This window comes from Rana temporaria, chromosome 1 (genome assembly GCF_905171775.1).
Source record: "Rana temporaria chromosome 1, aRanTem1.1, whole genome shotgun sequence".
NCBI lineage: Eukaryota > Metazoa > Chordata > Amphibia > Anura > Ranidae > Rana > Rana temporaria.
In genome coordinates this window covers 606,595,443-606,616,275 of record NC_053489.1, presented here as the reverse complement: position 1 = coordinate 606,616,275, position 20,833 = coordinate 606,595,443, and the positions used below count along the sequence as shown (strand labels likewise).

The window sequence follows — 20,833 nt, the reverse complement described above, 5'->3', positions numbered from 1 at the left end:
TTAGGGTGTTTTGGTGGTGGTGGTCCCTTGAGTCACGAATATTTTATATGCGCTGTTCCTGCTGTACTTCACCATTAAGTCTTTTTTGTGTGTGACACGCTGCAATCCTGTGGTTCTGTGTTCGGGAAGCCTCAACATCCATCCCCTGTCATCTCCCTGCGAGGATCATCAAAAGGCCCTGGCTGGGGTTTGCAGCCGCAAGCTCTTCATTGCTTGCCATCCGGTAAGCCTCCATCTTTTTATTTAGTGGTGTTGGTCACCACATATGATTTCAACATATGAATTTTGATTCAACATTGAAGAACTTGCTCGCAATTATTTTTTTTGATTGACACAAAGACTTTATTGCCAGCTATGTGGTTTATTCCCCTTTAAACCTTGGGTCTTTGCAATCTAATTTTCATTAATTTTCTTCTTTGTTATCAACTGTTTGTTTAGTTTAACCTATATTAATAGCGCAACATTTATTTTTTCTTTACTTGTTTTTGTGTTTGTATGACACTGTCGTGTTGCAGCTAAGCTAGTTATTTTTAGGGTTTAAGCGCGGTATTCTTTCTTTTTGTCATAATATATATATAATGTTTGTGGGTTCTGAGTAATTTTCTAGCAAAAAAATATGATTTTTACATGTAGGAGAGAAGTCTCAGAATTGGCCTAGGTGGCAAGGGGTTAATTGCCATAAGTAATAGACAAATAATTATTATATATTGTTTTTAGGGTAATTTACTATATTTTCAAAATCTGTACTCAATAGGTGGCTTAACAGACAAATTACTAAAAGTTGAAGTTATAACTTCAAACCAGTAATTTCACAGTAAACAGATAAATAATAAATTATTATGTTTTAATCAAGATAAATCATACATTATTATGCTAGAACAGTACATTTTCAGCCGGCAGCAGATTCACATTCTCTTTCTTAACTGAATGAGATAAACTTGGGATTGTAGGTAAATCTTATACCTTGTAGTTAGAAGGTCTTTTAGACACATGTCCCCTTCTATGACACTGCAGTGAGAGGACAGCCTCCACTGCAGCATTTATATTGGCCAGCTTGTTCCAAAGGTGCTTTACCATTGGTCCAAGGCTCCAAGCTATCCATTAAAGGGGTTGTAAAGGTTAGTTTTTTATTTTCTAAATATGTTGCTTTAAGCTAGTGCATTATTAGTTCACTTACCCTTCCCTTCAATTTCCCTTCTAAATGTTTTTTTTTTCTTTGATTTCTTTGTCTGAATTTCTCACTTCCTCAGTGGCGTCACTAGGGTTGGTGTCACCTGGTGCGGTAAAACATGGTGTCACCACCCCTCTGTCTAGGCTGCCCAGCACCCAGCAGGCAGCGCACGGGCACGAGGCGCACCCCAAACCAGCCCCTGTAAATGATAGTATAGGGCAGTATAGTGGCAGGTTAGGGTAGTATAGAGTGGTATAGTGGCAGGTTGGTGTAGTGGGGTGGTATAGGACAGGTTAATGTGGTATAGGGCATGTTGGGGTGATATAGGGTAGTTTGGGGTGGTATAGGGCAAGTTAGGGTTGCTAGGGTAGGTTGGGGTGGTATAGGGCAAGTTAGGGTGGCACAGGGCAGGTTGGGGTGGTATAGTGCAAGTTAGGGTGGCATAGGGCAAGTTGGGATGGCATGGGAAAGGTTGGGGTGGTACAGGGCAAGTTAGGGTGGCATTGGGAAGGTTGGGGTGGTACAGGGCAGGCTGGGGTGGTACAGGGCAGGCTGTGGTGGCACAGGGCAGGCTGGGTGGTACAGGGCAGGCTGGGGTGGTACAGGGCTGTTTGGGGGGGTACAGGGCAGGCTGGGGTGGTATAGGGCTGTTTGGGGTGGTATAGGGCTGTTTGGGGTGGTACAGAGCTGGCTGGGGTGGTACAAGGCAGGCTGGGTGATGCAGGGCAGGCTGGGGTGGCACAGGGCAGGCTGGGATTGCACAGGGCAGGCTGGGGTGGTACAGGGTAGGCTGGCATTGCACAAGGCAGGCTGGGTGGTACAGGGTAGGCTGGCATTGCACAAGGCAGGCTGGGTGGTACAGAGTAGGCTGGCATTGCACAAGGCAGGCTGGGTGGTACAGGGTAGGCTGGGGTGGTACAGGGCAGGCCGGGATTGCATAGGGTAGGCTGGGTGGTACAGGGTAGGCTGGCATTGCACAGGGCAGGCTGGGTAGTACAGGGTAGGCTGGGGTAGTACAGGGCAGGCTGGGTGGTACAAGGTAGGCTGTGGTGGCACAGTGCATCTTGGAACTCTATGTAGTGACACTGCAGAGTAACTTACTTACATAGCATGAATGCAGATGAAGACCCGGTCTTGTGGGCGGGGCTGCTGTGTCCTCACCTCTAGCTGCTTGAGCTGCAGCATCATCGATGGTGAAGGAGTCTGTGGGAGGAGAAGAGGTGGCAGCCACACCCACAGCTCCACCCACCAACTCCGGCTCACACGAGGATAGCCTGACTGAGAAATGTTACAGGCAGCCTCCCCGCACGGCTAGATGCCCTGCTCGCACCGCTCCAATCAATACAGTACAGTGTTTAGCGGCGCGGCGGCCCCGGTGTCACCCCTCTGGCGGGTGTCACGTGCTGAGCATGTCAGCTAAAAAAAAAACGGGACTTCCGGTTCCGGCGCCTCATGGAGTGACTGCTCTCCTCAGCAGCTCCCGCCGCACGGCTTAAAAATCAGCCTGTAAAACCCCCTCGAGCAGCCATCCGGACCCCCCTCCACCTTTGGGCACATCTCCCCACGACCATGGATCGGTTCGTGGAGAAATCGGGCACCCGCAGCCATTCGGCCCAGACGGCGCCGCCGGCGGCGGCCCAGCCGCAAATCGAGGCCCCGGCTTCGGCCTACTCCGCTCCGCGGACCCCCCCAGACGCGCCGGCGGCGATGGAGGTGAGCGGCACTATCTCCCCCTCTCCCACCTCACACACTCCCTCACCCCAATCAACGGGGAACAGCACATCTTCACCCCACCAAGTGGGGGATAATACAACCGAGCGTATTGCTCAGGCCGTAGCTGCCCTGCTGAACCCCATGATAGCAGCCTCGGTGGAAAAAGCTGTTAATGCTGGGATGGCACAGATCAAGGCCCAGCTTGGGGAGCATGGATCCAGATTAAATGAATTAGAACACCGCCTGTCTAGTGCGGAAGAGGATCTATACCATGCCCAGGCCATGGAACACGCACAGGACAAGACAAACCAATTCGTTCTTCAAAAATTAGACGATTTAGAAAACAGATCCAGACGCAGTAACCTACGTTTCGTGGGTGTCCCGGAATCACTTCAGGCCTCCGCACTCGCCGAGTTCTGCGCCCAGCGCGTCCCGGAGGCGCTGGGCCTTCCTGGCCCTTGCACGGTGGAACGCGCCCACCGCATGGGGGCTTTTAATTCGGAACGCAAGTCACCGCGCACGATCATCGCCAAATACCTAAACTACGCTGAAAAGTCCCTCATACTACACTCCTTTCGGCAGGCCCGCCAGCTCCAGATTGATGGTATAAAAGTGCTAGTATTTGCAGACTATTCCATTGAGGTCTCCAAGAAACGTAAGGCCTTTCAACAGGTTTGCTCTGAACTCTTCAAACAACAAATCAAGTTTACCTTAGCCTTCCCGGCTATACTACGCCTCAAGGCCCCGAATGGAGATCAGCTGACCTTTCAGGACCCCTCAGAAGCAGAAGCTTTCCTGCGGTCGCGACACCCACACCTCAACCCCCAGACGCCCTCCAAGGCCCCTGCACTCAACCGTTCCCTGGACCAGAGGAGCCCGAGGAAGGAATCGCCTAAGCGTTTCAGAGCCTCAGCCCATGATCCGGCCTGGGCCACCGCGAGATGATTTTCCAGCGACCAGCACGCCCTCCTGGTTCTTATTCCTCCCCCTGAGTGTCTTGCTACATCGCCAAGGTGTCCTCTGATCAAGTCCTGCTCATGCACCACTTGACCCCCAACCAACTGATGGCCCTCCACCCCCCCCTCTTGCCGACGGGTCAGGTAGAATTATGTGGTATACTATCCAGTTAACCCTTTTTGGGTTTTGTTTTCTTTTTACTTTTGTTTATACCTCTGCTGTGTACCTGCATTACCCCGTTGACATTGGGCCAGCTATATTCATCCAGGTTGTATCTCACTTAGATCAGTCATGTTCTCCCCGAGCTCCCCTCCCTGATCTAACATATCTATATATGTATAACTGCTATCGATGTTTTTGAGTTATTTGCACCTCCTGGGCTCACTGTACGCACTAACCCTGTCCCCCCCCCCGCTATGGGCACTGCGTGTTAGCCGCGCAAAGCTATACCACTTAACCCTGGCTCTCAGGCACAGGTCACCTATGTCGTGACAAGGGGGCCTGCTCGTACAGTGACTCCATGTGGAAAAAAGTGAAGTTTTTGCTATCTGTTTTGTTACTTTTGTAATTTTCTTTCCAGCTCCTCATTTTACGCCCTCTTCCCCCTCCCCTCTCTCCCCCTCCCCCCGGCACTCTCCCACATGCACCATATACATCCCCTCCCCCTCGTGACTTACAGGTCCTGATCTGCCCTTACGTGGTGATCCTCCTTGGCCCCTTGTCAGGCAATATCGTTCGCAAAAACACATCTCAGACCCCATTCCCGGAACCCTTAACATGAAAGTTATTTCATGGAATGTGAAGGGACTCAGGTCCCCAAATAAAAGAATGAAGATCCTTAGACACCTAAAAAGAATCAAAGCGGACATAGCACTACTGCAGGAAACCCATTTATCCGCATCTGATTTCCCGCGCATGAAAAAACTTTGGGTGGGCACGGTCCTGGGATCTGAAGCGGTTGGCTGCAAGGCAGGTGTCCTCCTATTGATACATAAAAACCTTCCCTGCTCGGTTCTAGCGGTAAACTCCGATTCCCATGGCCGCCTAATATCAGCTCACCTCAAAATCGGTTCCAAAGAATTGGTCATCTCTAACGTCTATGCCCCGAACAGCCCAGGCAGTTCGTTCTACTGTGAGCTATCTTCCTGGCTGCTGCAAAACACCAATCTTCCTCATTTGGTCGGAGGCGACTTTAATGATACCCTGCACCCAGTAGACGACAGATCTTCCCCTAAATGCTCCCGCTCAGGCCTTGACCCATTGCAACCCTTGCTATTTGCCTCCACGATGGACTCGCTCCACCTGCGAGACCTATGGCGTCTGACCCATCCCGCGGATAGGGAATTTACGTTCTATTCTAATCCTCATGCCATATTCACCAGAATAGACTATTTTTTCGGATCGGACGATCTCATCCCTCTGATATCAACCGCCGATATTCTTGACATCGCAATATCTGATCACGCCCCGATATCAGTCTCCCTGGACAACCTAGACCTTCCCCCCCACCCTATGCTATGGCGCTTCCCCTCCTTCCTCCACAACCACTCCGACTTCCGACATTTTATGGAGAAAGCCTGGCTGGAATACTCCTCGGCGAATGCCCTCCACATAGATGACCCAAACCTCTTTTGGGATGCCGGCAAGGCTTTCCTCAGAGGAAAAATCATTTCCTACGCCACCTCCTTTAAGAGAAACGCCATGTCTAAGTTCAAATTAGCCAGTTCCTGTTTACATATAGCACAAAGAAACCTTTCTCTAGCTGACTCCCCTGACAACAGAGACGAGTGGCACGCAGCCAAACGGTCATTCGATACGTGGGCGGACACTCTAGAAACAGTCAAAAAGTCCAACTTAGATGCCTCTCTCCACAAATTTGGCAACAAGTCGGGTAAGCTCCTCGCCAGACTCTGCAAAGGCTCCTTCACCCCAACCCACATCACCTCCCTAAGGGATTCGAGCGGCTCCGTCAAAACTATCCCCCCCAGCTATCAACAAGGCGATGCTCCAGTTTTACTCGGCCCTCTACGCTCCGGACCCCGTTGACAGATCGGCGGCAAGCGCTTTTCTAGAGAACCTAGACATTCCTCAGCTCACCCCCGCCCAATTAGAAAGCCTAAACGCACCTATTTCTATTCTCAAGATATCCGAAACCATTCGCAAGCTTGCTCCCTCAAAAGCCCCGGGCCCTGATGGCTTTACGGGCGAATTCTATAAGACCCTTCAAAACATAGTGGAACCCACTTTACACAAAGTATATTGCGGCGTCTGGTCCGGTGGCCCCTACCTCCCCTCGGGAAACCAGGCTATTATAAAGTTATTGTCCAAGAAAGGAAAAGACCCGCTCGAGCCAGGCTCGTACAGACCGATATCCCTTCTGAACCTAGACGTAAAAATTCTCTCCAAGATCGTCGCCAATCGGTTATCAGATATCATTCCCTCCCTGATACACCCGGCTCAATCGGGCTTTGTAAAAGGCAGGACGGCCACTTTAAATATCCGTAAAGTAATGCTGGAACATGCTAAACAACACCCAGAAGGCGATTTCGCCATTGTCACATTGGACGCGGAGAAAGCCTTCGATAATGTCAGCTTCGAATGGCTTTCTGCGTCCATAGAGAAAATGGGTTTCTCCGGCCCCTTCTGCCATCTTATAAATGCTATGTATGCAACCCCTTCTGCGAAATTAGTGGCCGCTGGAATTCTCTCAGAGGAATTCCGCCTCCATAAGGGGACGCGACAGGGCTGCCCCCTCTCTCCCCTTCTCTTTAATTTAGCTCTAGAACCCCTGTCCAGGCACCTAACCCAAGTAGCGCCCCTTCACGGCATACATGCGGGCCCCCACGAATTGCGTTCGTCCCTGTTTGCCGATGATGTCCTCATCTTTTCGGCGGACCCCTCCTCCGATATGATCACTATCAAAACGGTCTTTGACACATTCCGTCGCTGCCCGGGCCTCCGAATAAACTACTCCAAAAGCGAAATCCTACCATTAGGCACCCACCCCGACCCCCCCTGGACACGCCACTCCATCTTCACGGTAGCCTCCTCTCATATTACGTACCTCGGCATAAAAATTGGCAAACTGCCCTCTTCTCTGTACCACTTAAACTACCCCCCCCTTGATTTCGAAACTATCCCAAGAATTGTCGAACTGGTCGGATCTGCCGCTCTCGCTCCTGGGAAGATGCCACTTGGTCAAAATGGTCAGTTTCGCCAGATTATTATACCCGATGCAGACCATACCCCTACTCTTACGTCACAAAGATATTAAACTTATTGACTCAGCTATCTCCAAATTCATATGGCACGGCAAGAGACCCCGCATAGCTATGAAAAAACTTTTTCTTCCCAGACGCGAGGGCGGTGTAAGTCTTCCTAATGTCAGATTATATAATTTAGCATGTCTATTGAGAACGGGCTTAGATTGGATTTCACATTCGGCGAGGTATTCCAACTACTCACTAGAATCAGCCATGGTGCACCCCTTCTCCCTAGAGGCCCTTCTCCACTGTAAATGGAAATCGGTCAAACCCCCACTCCAGCATAACTTACTACTTAGGGACACGGTCAAAGCCTGGAGGGAATACAGAAAACTCATGGGTCTGTCCCCCTTCGTATCACGTCACCTTCCTATTCAAGGCAACCCCAGCTTCCCCGCAGGACTAGACCACAAGCCCTTTAAAATATGGCAGGAAAGGGGACTTACACTTTTTTCATCATTGTGTGACACCTCAACTGGCCTCCCTCTGTCCTTTACAAAAATTGCTGAGACGTTTGATCTACCCAAGGCTCACATCTTCCACTACTGGCAATGTGCCAATTACCTACGAATCTCGTGCACTGAGGCCTCAAAGCGCTTCCTCCCTACTTTCACTGACAGGCTGCTCCTGGAAGGCTCCTATAGGATCTCGGACATCTACAAACCCCTGCTCCTTAAAGCGCTACCTTCTCTATCGTCCACATCTGCTGCAAACTGGGGCAAAGATTTTCCTGACGAAAACCTGATATCCAAGCTATTACACGGCTACAATACTGTCCAGAAGATTACACCAAATGAAATCTGGAAGGAAACTCAGTTAAAGATCCTTCACCGGGCACACATCCCTTTTCTACACTCCTCGCAGGACGTGAACGGCGCCTCCTGTCCTTTGTGCCAACACCCGAAACCCTCTTTATCTCAACGGGTTTTGGTCGTGCTCTTTTATTTCAACATTTTGGGATCAAGTCCTGGCCTACGTTTTTCAAATCACCCTACTGAAGTTACCCAAAGATCCTTTCCTCCTTATATTTGGTTATTGGGACCCCCTGCTGCTACAAAGGTCACAGGTGTCCAAGACCTGGCCACTACTTTGCTTCCTTGACGCACGGAGGGCTATTCTAAGAAACTGGATCTCTTCTCAACCCCCCTCCGCCAATCTGGTTGCACGAGACCTCCTTCTCCTCCTCTACAAGGAACGAGCCACCACGGACTTCCAGCGAGCCACGGAAAAATCCCGCTTTCTCTTAACCTGGCAACCTTTTATGTCTGCATCACTCTCCCAAGAGGACCTCAGCGCCTTCGATCAGTTCACTTTCTCGTATTTCAGGTCCCCTCTACCAACAACCTAGGGCGAAGATCCGTCACCTAGCCCTCATACCACCGCCCCTGATTAATTTGTACCGAACTACTTCTACAGGTCTGGACGTCACCCCCCCTCCCTCCCCTCCCCCTCCATCTTGGTGCTCTTCTGAACAGTGCTCAATACATGGTGCCCCCCCTCCCCCCCCTCCTCACCCTATAGTTTTCCCTAGCTGTTAGAGCTCCCTGTATTCATTACTTAGATTCTCTGTTACCCATAACTGTTGACATGCCTAGAATCCACCTTTTTTAGATTCACCCGGGTCTTATCCTCGGTTATTGTTCAGATCCCACCAGTTCTTCACTCACGTGGGGAGGTGGTGTCCTCTTAGGCATCCTCCTCCTTGTTTGGGGTTTGCGGATGGGGATCCCGCCTCCACCATGTCCCATACATGATCATATGTCTGTTGGATTTATTGTTCCTGATCCGCTACACACATTGTTTCACGGTTGCATGTAGATATTATACTGCTGGGGCTGCGTCCCCACCTGCTATGTTCCCTTTTCTACTTGGTATAGTGGATTCTATTTGCTGTATTTGTGAAAACTTAATAAATACTTTTTGAAAAAAAAAAAAAAAAAAACGGGATGGTGTCACCCCTCTAGCGGGTGTCACCCGGGTGCGGACCGCACCCCCCGCACCCCCCTAGCAACACCTCTGCACTTCCTGTTTCTCCTCAGTAAGGTGTTCAGTAAGCTATTCTAAATGACTAACCACCGCTCGGATGATGGTGGAAAGCTTACTGAGGACAAACAGGAAGTGAGAAATAAAAAAATAAAAAAAGCATTTAGAAGGGAAATCGAAAGAAAAGGTAAGTGAACCAACAATGCACTAGCTTAAAGGAACCAATTTAGAAAATAAAAGACGAACCTTTACAACCCCTTTAAGCTCAGTACCTCTGACAAGAAGTAAGGAGAAGCACTGTGAGCTCATCCTCTCAGTCTGCTGCAAACAGAGTGTGCCAGCTTGCATTTAAACTGGCCGCTCTGTATTTAGCTTCTGACAGGCTGAACAAGAAGCCCCGTATCTCAGCAAATATAGGTGGCAGGAGCGACAAATTTTGACCAGTGGTATGGTAGGACTTCAGCTACCTACCCCCCAAATTTGCCCACCTATGACCCTCGAAGCTCAATTGTTTTGTTTTGTTTTTTGGCATTATTTTTTTCATGCTCATGGCAGGTGAGGCTCTGACTGCATGTCCCTGCTGTACTGGTAAGTTATTCTACACAACAGACAAAGGCAACACTCCATCCCTGGCAGGTTTTCATGTCCACTATAGGGACGTATTTTATGGAATCATTTTTGTATTCAAACACTGTATTCAAAAAGAAAATTCAGACATGAATGAATTAATAGCTATTCAAATGAATAATGCAAGTCTCTGGAATGTGAAATTCAAATAACTATTTGTATACACGTTGAAGAGGAATGAGCTGGCAACCTATAATCTCACAAATAGGACCATAGAAACATTTAAACAACTGTGAGTGTTGTGCCAGGAAATGAGGATCTGTACCAGCGGAAAAGTCTTATTTTGTCACCTTTCTCCCAAGAGACATATTGACTTTCCTCTCTATTGATTGCAACACAATATAGTACAATTATCTGGTCAGAAATGAAATCGGGTGTATAGCAATTATGAGGATATTCAATATTTATATGAAATGCATTTCTGGAGATAGCATTCCAGAGTTTACAATATTTATAAATGATTAGGTTTATAAATGTGCTTTTGTATGAATGTTTTTCACATATACAAAATGCACAAATACCATGAAACACTCTCTGCATAGTTGTCAAGACTGTAAAATCATTTCCAGGTTCCTTTATTTTTTATGCATTTAATAATAAATATTTTAGGACTTAGCTATGTACTTTGAAGGCTGCCTTTCTATGAATGGAATCTGATCTCCTGGGTAAAGGGGACACTGTCACAAAATATTCATTTAGGAAAGTCTGAAAAAAAAAGTAAAAATACTTACTTGAATTTCATCTTCCTTCACTTGAACAGCAACACTGAACAAAACATCTTCAGCTCTGGAGTGTGTCAAATGCCAATGTTCCACGCTATCGCATTTTGGTTCCACTTTCATCCCATCCATTCTACACAAAGGTTTCTCAGCCAGTGTAGGTTTTAAGGAAATTAATGATTAAAGTCACTGGCAGCAGGGCTAATACTTTTTATTACTTTACTTTTACAATTATTTTTTTGGGTGATAGAGTCACTTTAAAGGGTAACAGCACTTTCATGGGGAAAAAATAGCAAAAAAAGTATATATATATATATATATATATATATATATATATATATATCTTTATGGTTGTTACCCTCTGACCGAGAGAGATGTGGATCACATAAACACGCGACAAGACTTACAACATAAATAGACCTGAAGTGTGCCTTGGTGGTCTGGTCAGTATGCCAAGAAAAGGGGGCATACCCAAGGTAAGTAATGGGTAGTTAATTGAAGAAGGATATGCTGAGAAGTGCCCTGAAAAAGGGAAGGGCGGGTGGGTGTCGAATGCGATTGAATGCGCAGACTCATGGACATGAGGTGAGCTGGGAAGAGTCGGCCCAGTGACGTGTAGTACCGCACACTGAACCGACAAAGAGCATGTGTGAGTGGGCTGCTTAAATACCCTCCGGGCTCCTCCCATAAACTCAGGCCACCATACTGGCCTTTATATATATATATATATATATATATATATATATATATATATATACACAGTACAGACCAAAAGTTTGGACACACCTTCTCATTTAAAGAGTTTTCTTTATTTTCATGACTATGAAAATTGTAGATTCCCACTGAAGGCATCAAAACTATGAATTAACAAATGTGGAATTATACATAACAAAAAAGTGTGAAACAACTGAAAATATATTTCATATTCTAGGTTCTTCAAAGTAGCCACCTTTTGCAGCAGACACATCTCTAGAACTGTTAAGAGGAGACTGTGTGAATCAGGCCTTCATGGTAGAATATCTGCTAGGAAACCACTGCTAAAGAAAGGCAACAAGCAGAAGAGACTTGTTTGGGTTTGCGACGGCAAACTAACACTTACGGAGAATTAATGAAGGGAAAAACCTTTGTGGATCTCTGTAAGTGCTAATTTGCATACCCGACGCGGAATTTCGGCGAGAAATGCCCCCAGCGGCGGCCGCGGTACTGCATCCTAAGATCCGACATTACACCTGCTGGATCTTAGGAATATCTATGCGTAACTGATTCTATGAATCAGCCGCATAGATAGAAACAGGGATACAACGGCGTATCAGCAGATACGCCTGCGTATCCATTTTGTGGATCTGGCCCATAGTGAGGAAATGGAAGACCACATGCACAGTTCTTGTTAAGGCCAGAAGTGGTAGGCCACATAAAACATTGGAGAGGCAAAGGCGAAGGATGGTGAGAACGGTCAAAAACAGCCACGGACCACCTCCAAAGACATCAACTTGCTGCAGATGGTGTCACTGTGCATCCTTCAACAATTCCGCGCACTTTGCACAGGGAGAAGCTCTATGGGAGAGTGATGCAAAAGAAGCCTTTTCTGCACACATGGCACAAACTAAGTCGCTTGAGGTATGCAAACGCACATTTGGACAAGCCAGCCTAATTTTGGTTAAAGTTGAGGGTCGCATGGATTCCACTCAATATCAGCAGATTCTTGAGAATAATGTTGAGGAATCAGTCACAAAGTTGAAGTTACGCCGGGGCTGGATATTTCAACAAGACAACGACCCAAAACACTGCTTAAAATCTATTTGGGCATTTATGCAGAGGAACTAGTACAATGTTCTGAAATGGCCATCCCAGTCTCCAGACCGGAATATCACTGAATATCTGTGAGGTGATTTGAAGCGGGCTGTCCATGCTCGGAAACCATCAAACCTAACTGAACGGGAGATTTTTTGTAAGGAGAAATGGTCCAAAATACATTCACCCAGAATCCAGACACTCATTACAGGCTATAGGAAACGTCTAGAGCAGTGGCGGAACTACCGCCATAGCGACCCACGCGGGCGCTATGGGGCCCGCAGCCGAGAGGGGCCCGGTGAGGATCTGTGTTGCTAACCGTCCGTTTTTTTTTTTTGTTAATTTTTTTTTTTTTTCTACGAACAGTCCGGTACAGGGGCGGACTGATCAGTCGGGCAGAAACCGAGGACCCCAGAGTCAGGGAGGCCCCATGAGCTGCTCAGTCTGCCCCTGGATGTGCCCACAGTTTATTATGCAAAATTAGGAACGTTTGTGCACCGCAGAGGTAGTGAGTGATGTCATCCCTGCCTGCAGATGATGAGGCTGTATGAGAGGACTAGGTGCTGGCCAGGATTACAGAGCGATCATGGAGCCATGAGGATTATTGCAATGACAGGCGCTCAGGCCACCTATCCTCCTAGGGAATTCAGCAGAGGGGCGGGGCCACAGTATACATCCATGCCGCGGGGGAAAGCCAGTGAGAGAGCTGGAGAGGGAAGACACAGTGGAGTCTTGTTGTGTGTGGCAGCAGGTCAGTGTGTAATCACAGCATGTCTGTGATCATCAGCCAGGCTAAGTGTTCCTTCTTCCCCAGTGCCCATCTACCAGGAGCTATTCCCTGACACACGGATATCTGTACACTGAGTGTCGAAGTGTACAGATATATCAGTGTTGTATACAGGGAATAGCTCTCAATATACACATATCAGTGTCAGGGAAAACACTCAGTGTATAGATGTCAGTGTAACACATAAGGAATAGCACCAAGTGCTATTGCCTATGTATAACTGACATCTATACACTGAGTGTTTTCCCTGACACTGATATCTGTATATTGAGAGCTATTCCCTGTATACAACACTGATATATCTGTACACTTCGACAAAAAGAACCATCAGTGGGAAGAATGTCCCTTATATTAGTGGTCAGCAGAAAGAATGTTCCCTACATTGGTGGTCCCCAGAAAGAATGTTTCTTACATTGGTGGTCTGTGCGAATAATGTTCCCTACATTGGTGGTCCCCAGAAAGAATGTTCCCTACATTGGTGGTCCCCAGAAAAAATTGTCCCTTGCATTGGTGGTCTGTCTGAATAATGTTCCCTACATTGGTGGTCCCCAGAAAGAATGTTCCTTGCATTGGTGGTCCCCAGAAAGAATGTTCCCTACATTGGTGGTCCCCAGAAAAAATTGTCCCTTGCATTGGTGGTCTGTGCGAATAATGTTCCCTACATTGGTGGTCCCCAGAAAGAATGTTCCTTGCATTGGTGGTCCCCAGAAATAATGTTCCTTGCATTGGTGGTCACCAGAAAAAATTGTCCCTTGCATTGGTGGTCTGTGCGAATAATGTTCCTTACATTGGTGGTCAGCAGAATGAATGCTCCTTACATTGGTGGTCTGTGCGAATAATGTTCCTTACGTTGGTGGTCACCAGAAAGAATGTTCCTTGCATTGGTGGTCACCAGAAAGAATGTTCCTTGCATTGGTGGTCACCAGAAAGAATGTTCCTTGCATTGGTGGTCACCAGAAAAAATTGTCCCTTGCATTGGTGGTCTGTGCGAATAATGTTCCCTACATTGGTGGTCCCCAGAAAGAATGTTCCTTGCATTGGTGGTCCCCAGAAATAATGTTCCTTGCATTGGTGGTCACCAGAAAAAATTGTCCCTTGCATTGGTGGTCTGTGCGAATAATGTTCCTTACATTGGTGGTCAGCAGAAAGAATGCTCCTTACATTGGTGGTCTGTGCGAATAATGTTCCTTACGTTGCTGGTCACCAGAAAGAATGTTCCTTGCATTGGTGGTCACCAGAAAGAATATTCCTTGCATTGGTTGTCAGCAGAAATAATGTTCCTTGCATTGGTGGTCACCAGAAAGAATGTTCCTTGCATTGGTGATCTGTGCGAATAATGTTCCTTACATAGGTGGTCAGCAGAAAGAATGCTCCTTACATTGGTGGTCTGTGCGAATAATGTTCCTTGCATTGGTGGTCACCAGAAGAATGTTCCTGCAGACCCTGATGTAAGTGGGAACTTTGATGTAATGGGAATGCAGTGGACTCTGATATAAGGTGGTCTCTGGTCACCAGCGCCCCTCCCCCCACATGAGTTCCCCCTTAGATCATGATCTGCAGCGTTCCCCTTTACATAAGAGTTCCCTTTTACTGTAAGGGGGAATCCTGCAGACTCTGATGTAAGGGGGGAACCCAGCGCTGGTAGGGTTATAGTGACCTGACCTTCATGTAAATGGAGAAATATGTTTTTTGACTTTTGTTTAACTTAAACACATTGCTAATAGTACTAGCTACATGTTTATAGTTCAAAAATTTTACTTGCACTGTTTAGCACTGAAAACAGTAATTTTAGGTAGTTTTTTGCAGTGCCAGTAAAAAATTGGTGTCGTTCGTAAATTTTGGCATCCTTGCCAGTAAATTTCACTTCAGGGGGTTGGCAACACTGGTGAGGATGAAGAATGTAAGCCGGCTCCCAGCCCGGCAAAACCCGGCCATGTCCCGAGCAGAGGCGTCGTTAGGCCTGGGGGGCTGGAGCCCCGAATGTGCCCCCGAAAAGCCCCGAGTCTCAAAAAGGGCACCATACACTATTTAGCCCCGAACGCCAGCGACCAGGAAGCGATCTGATCTGCCGAGTCACAGGTCCCGCCTTCTGGAGCCTGCAGAACATATGATGTCCATCATACGCGTCGCCGGCTCCAGAAGGCGGGAGTTTCCAATCCCGCAGCCGCCGCCACATCACAACACTGAGATCCCCGCTCGGCGCTGAAGCGGGACTCAGGAGAGTTCAGATCAGGGCAGCGGAGGAGCGATCAGGCAAGTTTGAAATCTGCCACTGACTGCACCAATGAAGAGGAGGGGGATGAGGATGACCGGAGGAGCCCGCTGCACTGGGGTGAGTGTTGATTACCTGACCTGAGCTGTTGTTCAATGGCATTAGTTCATTTTGTTTGGAGGGGGGGTCCCATACAACATTTTGCTATGGGGCCCTGTGATTTCTAGTTACGCCCCTGGTCTAGAGGCTGTTATTTCTGCTTTACTAAATATTGATTTTTCTGTTGAGGTGCCCAAATTTATGCACCTGTCTAATTTAGTTTTGATGTATATTGCGCATTTTCTGTTAATCCAATAAACCTAATTTCACTACTGAAATATTACTGTGTCCTTCAGTTATTTGATAGATTAAAATGAAATTGCTGATCCAAACACCCAAATATTTATATCTACATTAATGCAGAGAATGTATCTGAGCACCATAAACGAAAAACGCTATTTAATGAATTTGTATTATTCAAAACAAACTCCCCCATCCATCCATGTCTCCATGCTTTACTTTGTTAATTTACTTTGAAAAACACCCCCCTAGCATTTCTGGGCTTGGCTATCTTCCATAAGGGCAGATGATTCATGTAGCATTTACTAGACATGTGCATTCGATTTCGTCCGAATGCATTTTCGCCCGAATTTTGGGTATTTTTGTTATCGTTTTAACAAATGAAAACGAACATGCAGAATTCTGAAATCCGACAGATCCGACCTAAAAAAAAAATGTTTTTTTTGTTTTTGTTGCTACAACAGTTTGATATAAATAGAAGATTCGACATGACGGAGACAATAGCAATCTGTGTCAATCGAGCCTGCGGTCGAATGTGCCTAACCTTAACTCTATTAGTCCAAGATTATTCTACATAGAGAGGAAAGATTTGACATAGAGAGAAAAGATTCGACATTATAGAGACAGTGTTGGGGTAGACCATTCGACATGAACGACGAAGATTCGATGAAGCAGCGAAAAACATACAAACATCGAATCTGTCATTGAAGGCTCATGGTGTCTGCGAAAGTTCTAAGAAGATTCGACAAGCAGCTAAACTGTACAACAGAAGAATTTGAATGTTGGTTGACCAGTAATAATAATTTATAAATATAATTAATACTAGTGTCATACAACATTAGAATTCTACAATAGCTTGTAGGTGGAACATTCGACCGGAAATGTACGATTCGACGTACAGTTTAGCTGCACCGTCGAATCTTCTTAGAACATTCGACAGACACCATAAGCCTTTGATGACAGATTCGACCTTAATTAATTCGGATTTTCGGAAGATTTTCGAAAATCCAAAACAAAATAATTAAAAACAAATTTCGGGAGTAACTAAATAAATGTATTTTTCGGACGAAATTGAAATCGAAACCGAAACAAAATATTTCAGTGTGCACATGTCTAGCTTTTTCTTCTTGGAATCCACCTGCCCTTAGCTCAGGCATGCATACAGGAGGGTGTGCTTAGCTAAGAGAGCCTCTTTCTCAACTGAAGTCTCCTGGGATATCTGACATCATTTGCCTAGGCATGGAAACCAGAAAGTAACTGAAGAAATGTAAAAAAAGGGGTTTAAAACAAGCAAATATGATATACTTTCCTATACATTTACAGGGCACCTAGGAGGATTAGACAAAGTACAACATGTCCTGGTCTCATGGGGAAGTAAATATTGTAAAAGAATAGAGGTAATTTTTTTTTGAATTCACCACTTGGGCAGCACAGTAGCTTAGTGGTTAGTACTTTTTCCTTGGTCCTCTCTCTCCTGAATCTCCATTAAGATGCTATCTGCATGGAGTCGGCTTGTTCTCCCTTTTCTTTTGTGGGTCACCTCTGGGTTATTCTCACACTCCAAAGACATGCTGATAGGTTAATTAGTTCCTGTTTAAACTGGCCCCAGTAGAGAAATTGGCCATGTACATGTGTTATTACATTTTGCATCCCGGTCCCAAGCCCATGTAAATCAGGAAAGACATGGTGACATACCTTGTAAAAAACTTGCCAAGAAAATTCTATGGACATGGCTCCAAAGCATATCAGACATGGTAGCCAGTGAACTGCTCTATAAAATCTGTAATGCCGCGTACACACAATCGGATTTTCCGACAAGAAATGTCTGATGTGAGCTTTTGGTCGAAAATTCACCATCCAAGGTTTTTCAGAGGGAAAATCTGATCGTGTATATGTGGCATAAGAGTTGGATATGACTTATGCCTCGTACACACAATCGGATTTTCCGCCGGAAAAACTTTTGGATGTTTTTTCCGACGGAATTCCGCTCAACTTTGCTTGCATACACAAGGTCACACAAAAGTTCTCTGAACTTTCGACCGTCAAGAACACGGTGACGTACAACACTACGACGAGCCGAGAAAATTAAGTTCAATGATTCCGAGGATGCATCAAATTGTTTCCGAGCATGCGTCTGAATTTTGCGCGTTGGAATTGCTACAGAGGATCGGAATTTCCGATTGAAATTTTTTCCGTCTGAAAATTTGAGAACCAGCTCTCAAATTTTTGTTGGCAGAAATTCCGACAGGAAAACTCAGATGAAGCATACACACGATCGGAATTTCCGACCAAAAGCTTACATCTGACTTTTCTTGTCAGAAAATCTGATCATGTGTACGCGGCATAAGGCGCCATGTACACTAGACATTTGATAACTCTTCTAGACTCCTTTCCTCCTGGCAGCAGAGTTTTGGAAGCTTGTAAACTCATGTAACAAGTTTAGGCGCATTTCGACACATCAAGCATTGGGGCATTATTTAATACTGATTTATTCTAGCCATTGGAATTAATTTATACTCAATCATTAATAGCACCTAGCGCTTAGGCATGTTTGCATGCGTTAATATGCATTTAGGCATTTTCTGCCAAAACTCTGCTGCTCCTGGACGCACTGGATGTTTTTTTTTTTTTCTGCCTCCAATCACCCCTGCTTCTAAACTCCTCCAAACACCTATGTGTGCATAGACACATAGGCTAGCATGCTGGGGCGTTTAGCCTAGAAAAAAAAACACAAGAAAAAAACACCAGATGCCCCAAGGGACAGCAGAAAAAACATCCATTGTGCATGAGACCTGAATGGATATCATAGAAAATAACCCCTTTTAATGACAGGGTCTGCTATAAGAACCTTCTATGTTCTTCAATACTCTAGTCTATGGTATCTGAATGAGACAGAACATAGAACTGCTTTGGGTAGCACAAACCATTATAGTTTTAGATACAGTAAAACCTTGGTTTGAGAGCGTTTTGCAAGACAAGCAAAGTTTTCAAATAAATTTTGACTTGATATACAAGCGATGTCTTGATATAAGAGTAGAATCATGTCACAATTGAGTATAAAAGAGAGGCACCTCTAAGTGTAGCAATATGGTTACATTTAATGAAGGCACAACATTTGGCAACATATTACTACACTTAGAGGTGCCTCTCTTCTACTCTTTTATACTCTGTAGTTCCTTTACCTCAAATCCCCTTGGGGGATTTTATGATTACACAACTTATCACATTGCTATAATCTTTTTATATAGACTATAAACTGAAGAATCTATGAATATATGGTTGTGGAACGAATCATCTGAGTTTCCATTATTTCTTATGGGGAAATTCGCTTTGATATACAAGTGCTTTGGATTACAAGCATGCTTCGGGAACAAATTATGCTTGCATTTCAAGGTTTTACTATACTTTGATACCCAGGCCAACTTGCTTTTGTTTTTCTTCTGTGCTTAAAATATTTTTGTTTTCTTCTCATCCTCATCTCATAACTGCCGAAAGAACTCTGCTAATCCATATTTGCACCTCTCTACATAATGCGTACCCCCCCACCCCAATGTATTTTTAGAAGGATAACTTGTTCTGTGAAATAATATTTTTTGGTGGGGTAAGAGAGCCTTTAACACAAGGGAATACAATCAAGTTGTACTCTAAGTGCAAAGTGCACTTGAAATTGCACTGAAAGTGCACTTGGAAGTGCAGTCGCTGTAAATCTCAGGGGAAGATCTGAAATGAGGGGAAGCTCTTCTGATTTTATTATCCAATCATTAGAAAGCTAAAATGCTGTTTTTTTTTTTGTCCTTGCATGTCCCCCTCGTATCTACAACGACTGAACTTCCGAGTGCACTTTTAGTGCAATTTCAAGTGCACTTTTCAAAGTAGATTTGCCTTTCGTAAATGACCCCCTTTATCTTGTTTTTGATGGCTCTCTTCTAATGGCTCTATAGTCAAACAGGTATGAGTCAAGTAAAAACAGTTCTTTCCTAGTATTGCAATAGGAGCTTTGCCTGTTTTGATGTATGTAACCAGAGCAGACAGTCAGCATTATATAGTGGATGGGTGAACACAGTTTCAGGGTGTCAGCTGTTTTATTGGCTACAAGCATTAGGTTCAATCTATACAGTGATATACATTTTGTGCTTTCTCATCAAAGTCGAGGAGTTAAATAATGAACAAAAACAAAATTTGTACTTTACTGACAGATCACAACCTACCTCGAAACTCACAGATCCATTGTGGTCTGTGTCGAAAGCGTTAAATAGAAAGTGTGCATAAGTTGAAGCATCTACAAGTCAAAAGAACAGATTTAGAATTAGAGGATCATTGGCATCATGAACATTTTAAAGTTACCCCACACTTGGGGCAATGCATACAAATTTAAGTTACTAGTGAATAGCAGATATTATAAAATCCAGGTTACACCATCAGTGTTCCACTTACATTTCTCATGCCCCAAGAGCCACCTAACACTTTTAAAACACAAATACTAACCAAGTGAAATAGGCCAGGCCACAACCTTATGCCTCACCCATAGCCATGTTCCCGCCTGGTAATAGTTGTTCAGGAACTGAGCATTGTATTATGTAATGCAAAAGGAGTCTTTCTCTATTTACAAAATATTTTATTTTCTTAGTTTTGGGGTGGGGTTTAGGAGTCCGTCGCTTCCGGGTATGGGCTGCGGGAATGGGCGTTCCTTCTTGATTGACAGTCTTCCGAGAGGCTTCCGATGGTCGCATCCATCGCGTCACGATTTTCCGAAAGAAGCCGAACGTCGGTGCGCAGGCGCAGTATAGAGCCGCACCGACGTTCGGCTTCTTTCGGCTACGAGTGACGCGATGGATGCGACCGTCGGAAGCCTCTCGGAAGACTGTCAATCAAGAAGGAACGCCCGCTCCCGAAGACCCATACCCGGAAGCGACGGAAGAAGATGCATCTCGAAAACGGGTAAGTACGGATCATATTTTAAAACAAATAGCCAATTCCCCTAGACAAAACGAGCAGGAAGCTAAGGGGAAAAAAAAAAAAAAGGAATTGGTTGAACTCCCGCTTTAATAGGAGGTATTATGTGGTCCTCCAATATCTTGACATTCACACACAGTTGACCACCTTCTTCTCCTCAGCAAACTCCACTCCTTTGGCCTCAGTGATTCTGCTTTATCCTGGTTCTCCTCCTACCTACCTACTTTCAGTGTCACTTACAACTCCATCTCCTCTTCCTGTTGGGGTACCCCAAGGCCCAGTCCTTGGGCCCCTCCTATTCTCTCTCTATAGCTCTTC

General features: G+C 45.6%; 1 protein-coding gene across 3 annotated transcripts in view; it reads right to left on the bottom strand.

The window, feature by feature from the left end:
* The window catches only part of KCNIP4 (potassium voltage-gated channel interacting protein 4), an 894,954-nt gene that overhangs the window by 32,334 nt on the left and 841,787 nt on the right, over nucleotides 1-20,833 (bottom strand). For all 3 annotated transcript variants that reach the window (XM_040335194.1, XM_040335193.1, XM_040335192.1), the window contains exon 4: nucleotides 19,771-19,841. In XM_040335194.1, coding sequence (XP_040191128.1) covers nucleotides 19,771-19,841 — 71 coding nt within the window. The remainder of the gene's footprint in view (nucleotides 1-19,770; nucleotides 19,842-20,833) is intronic.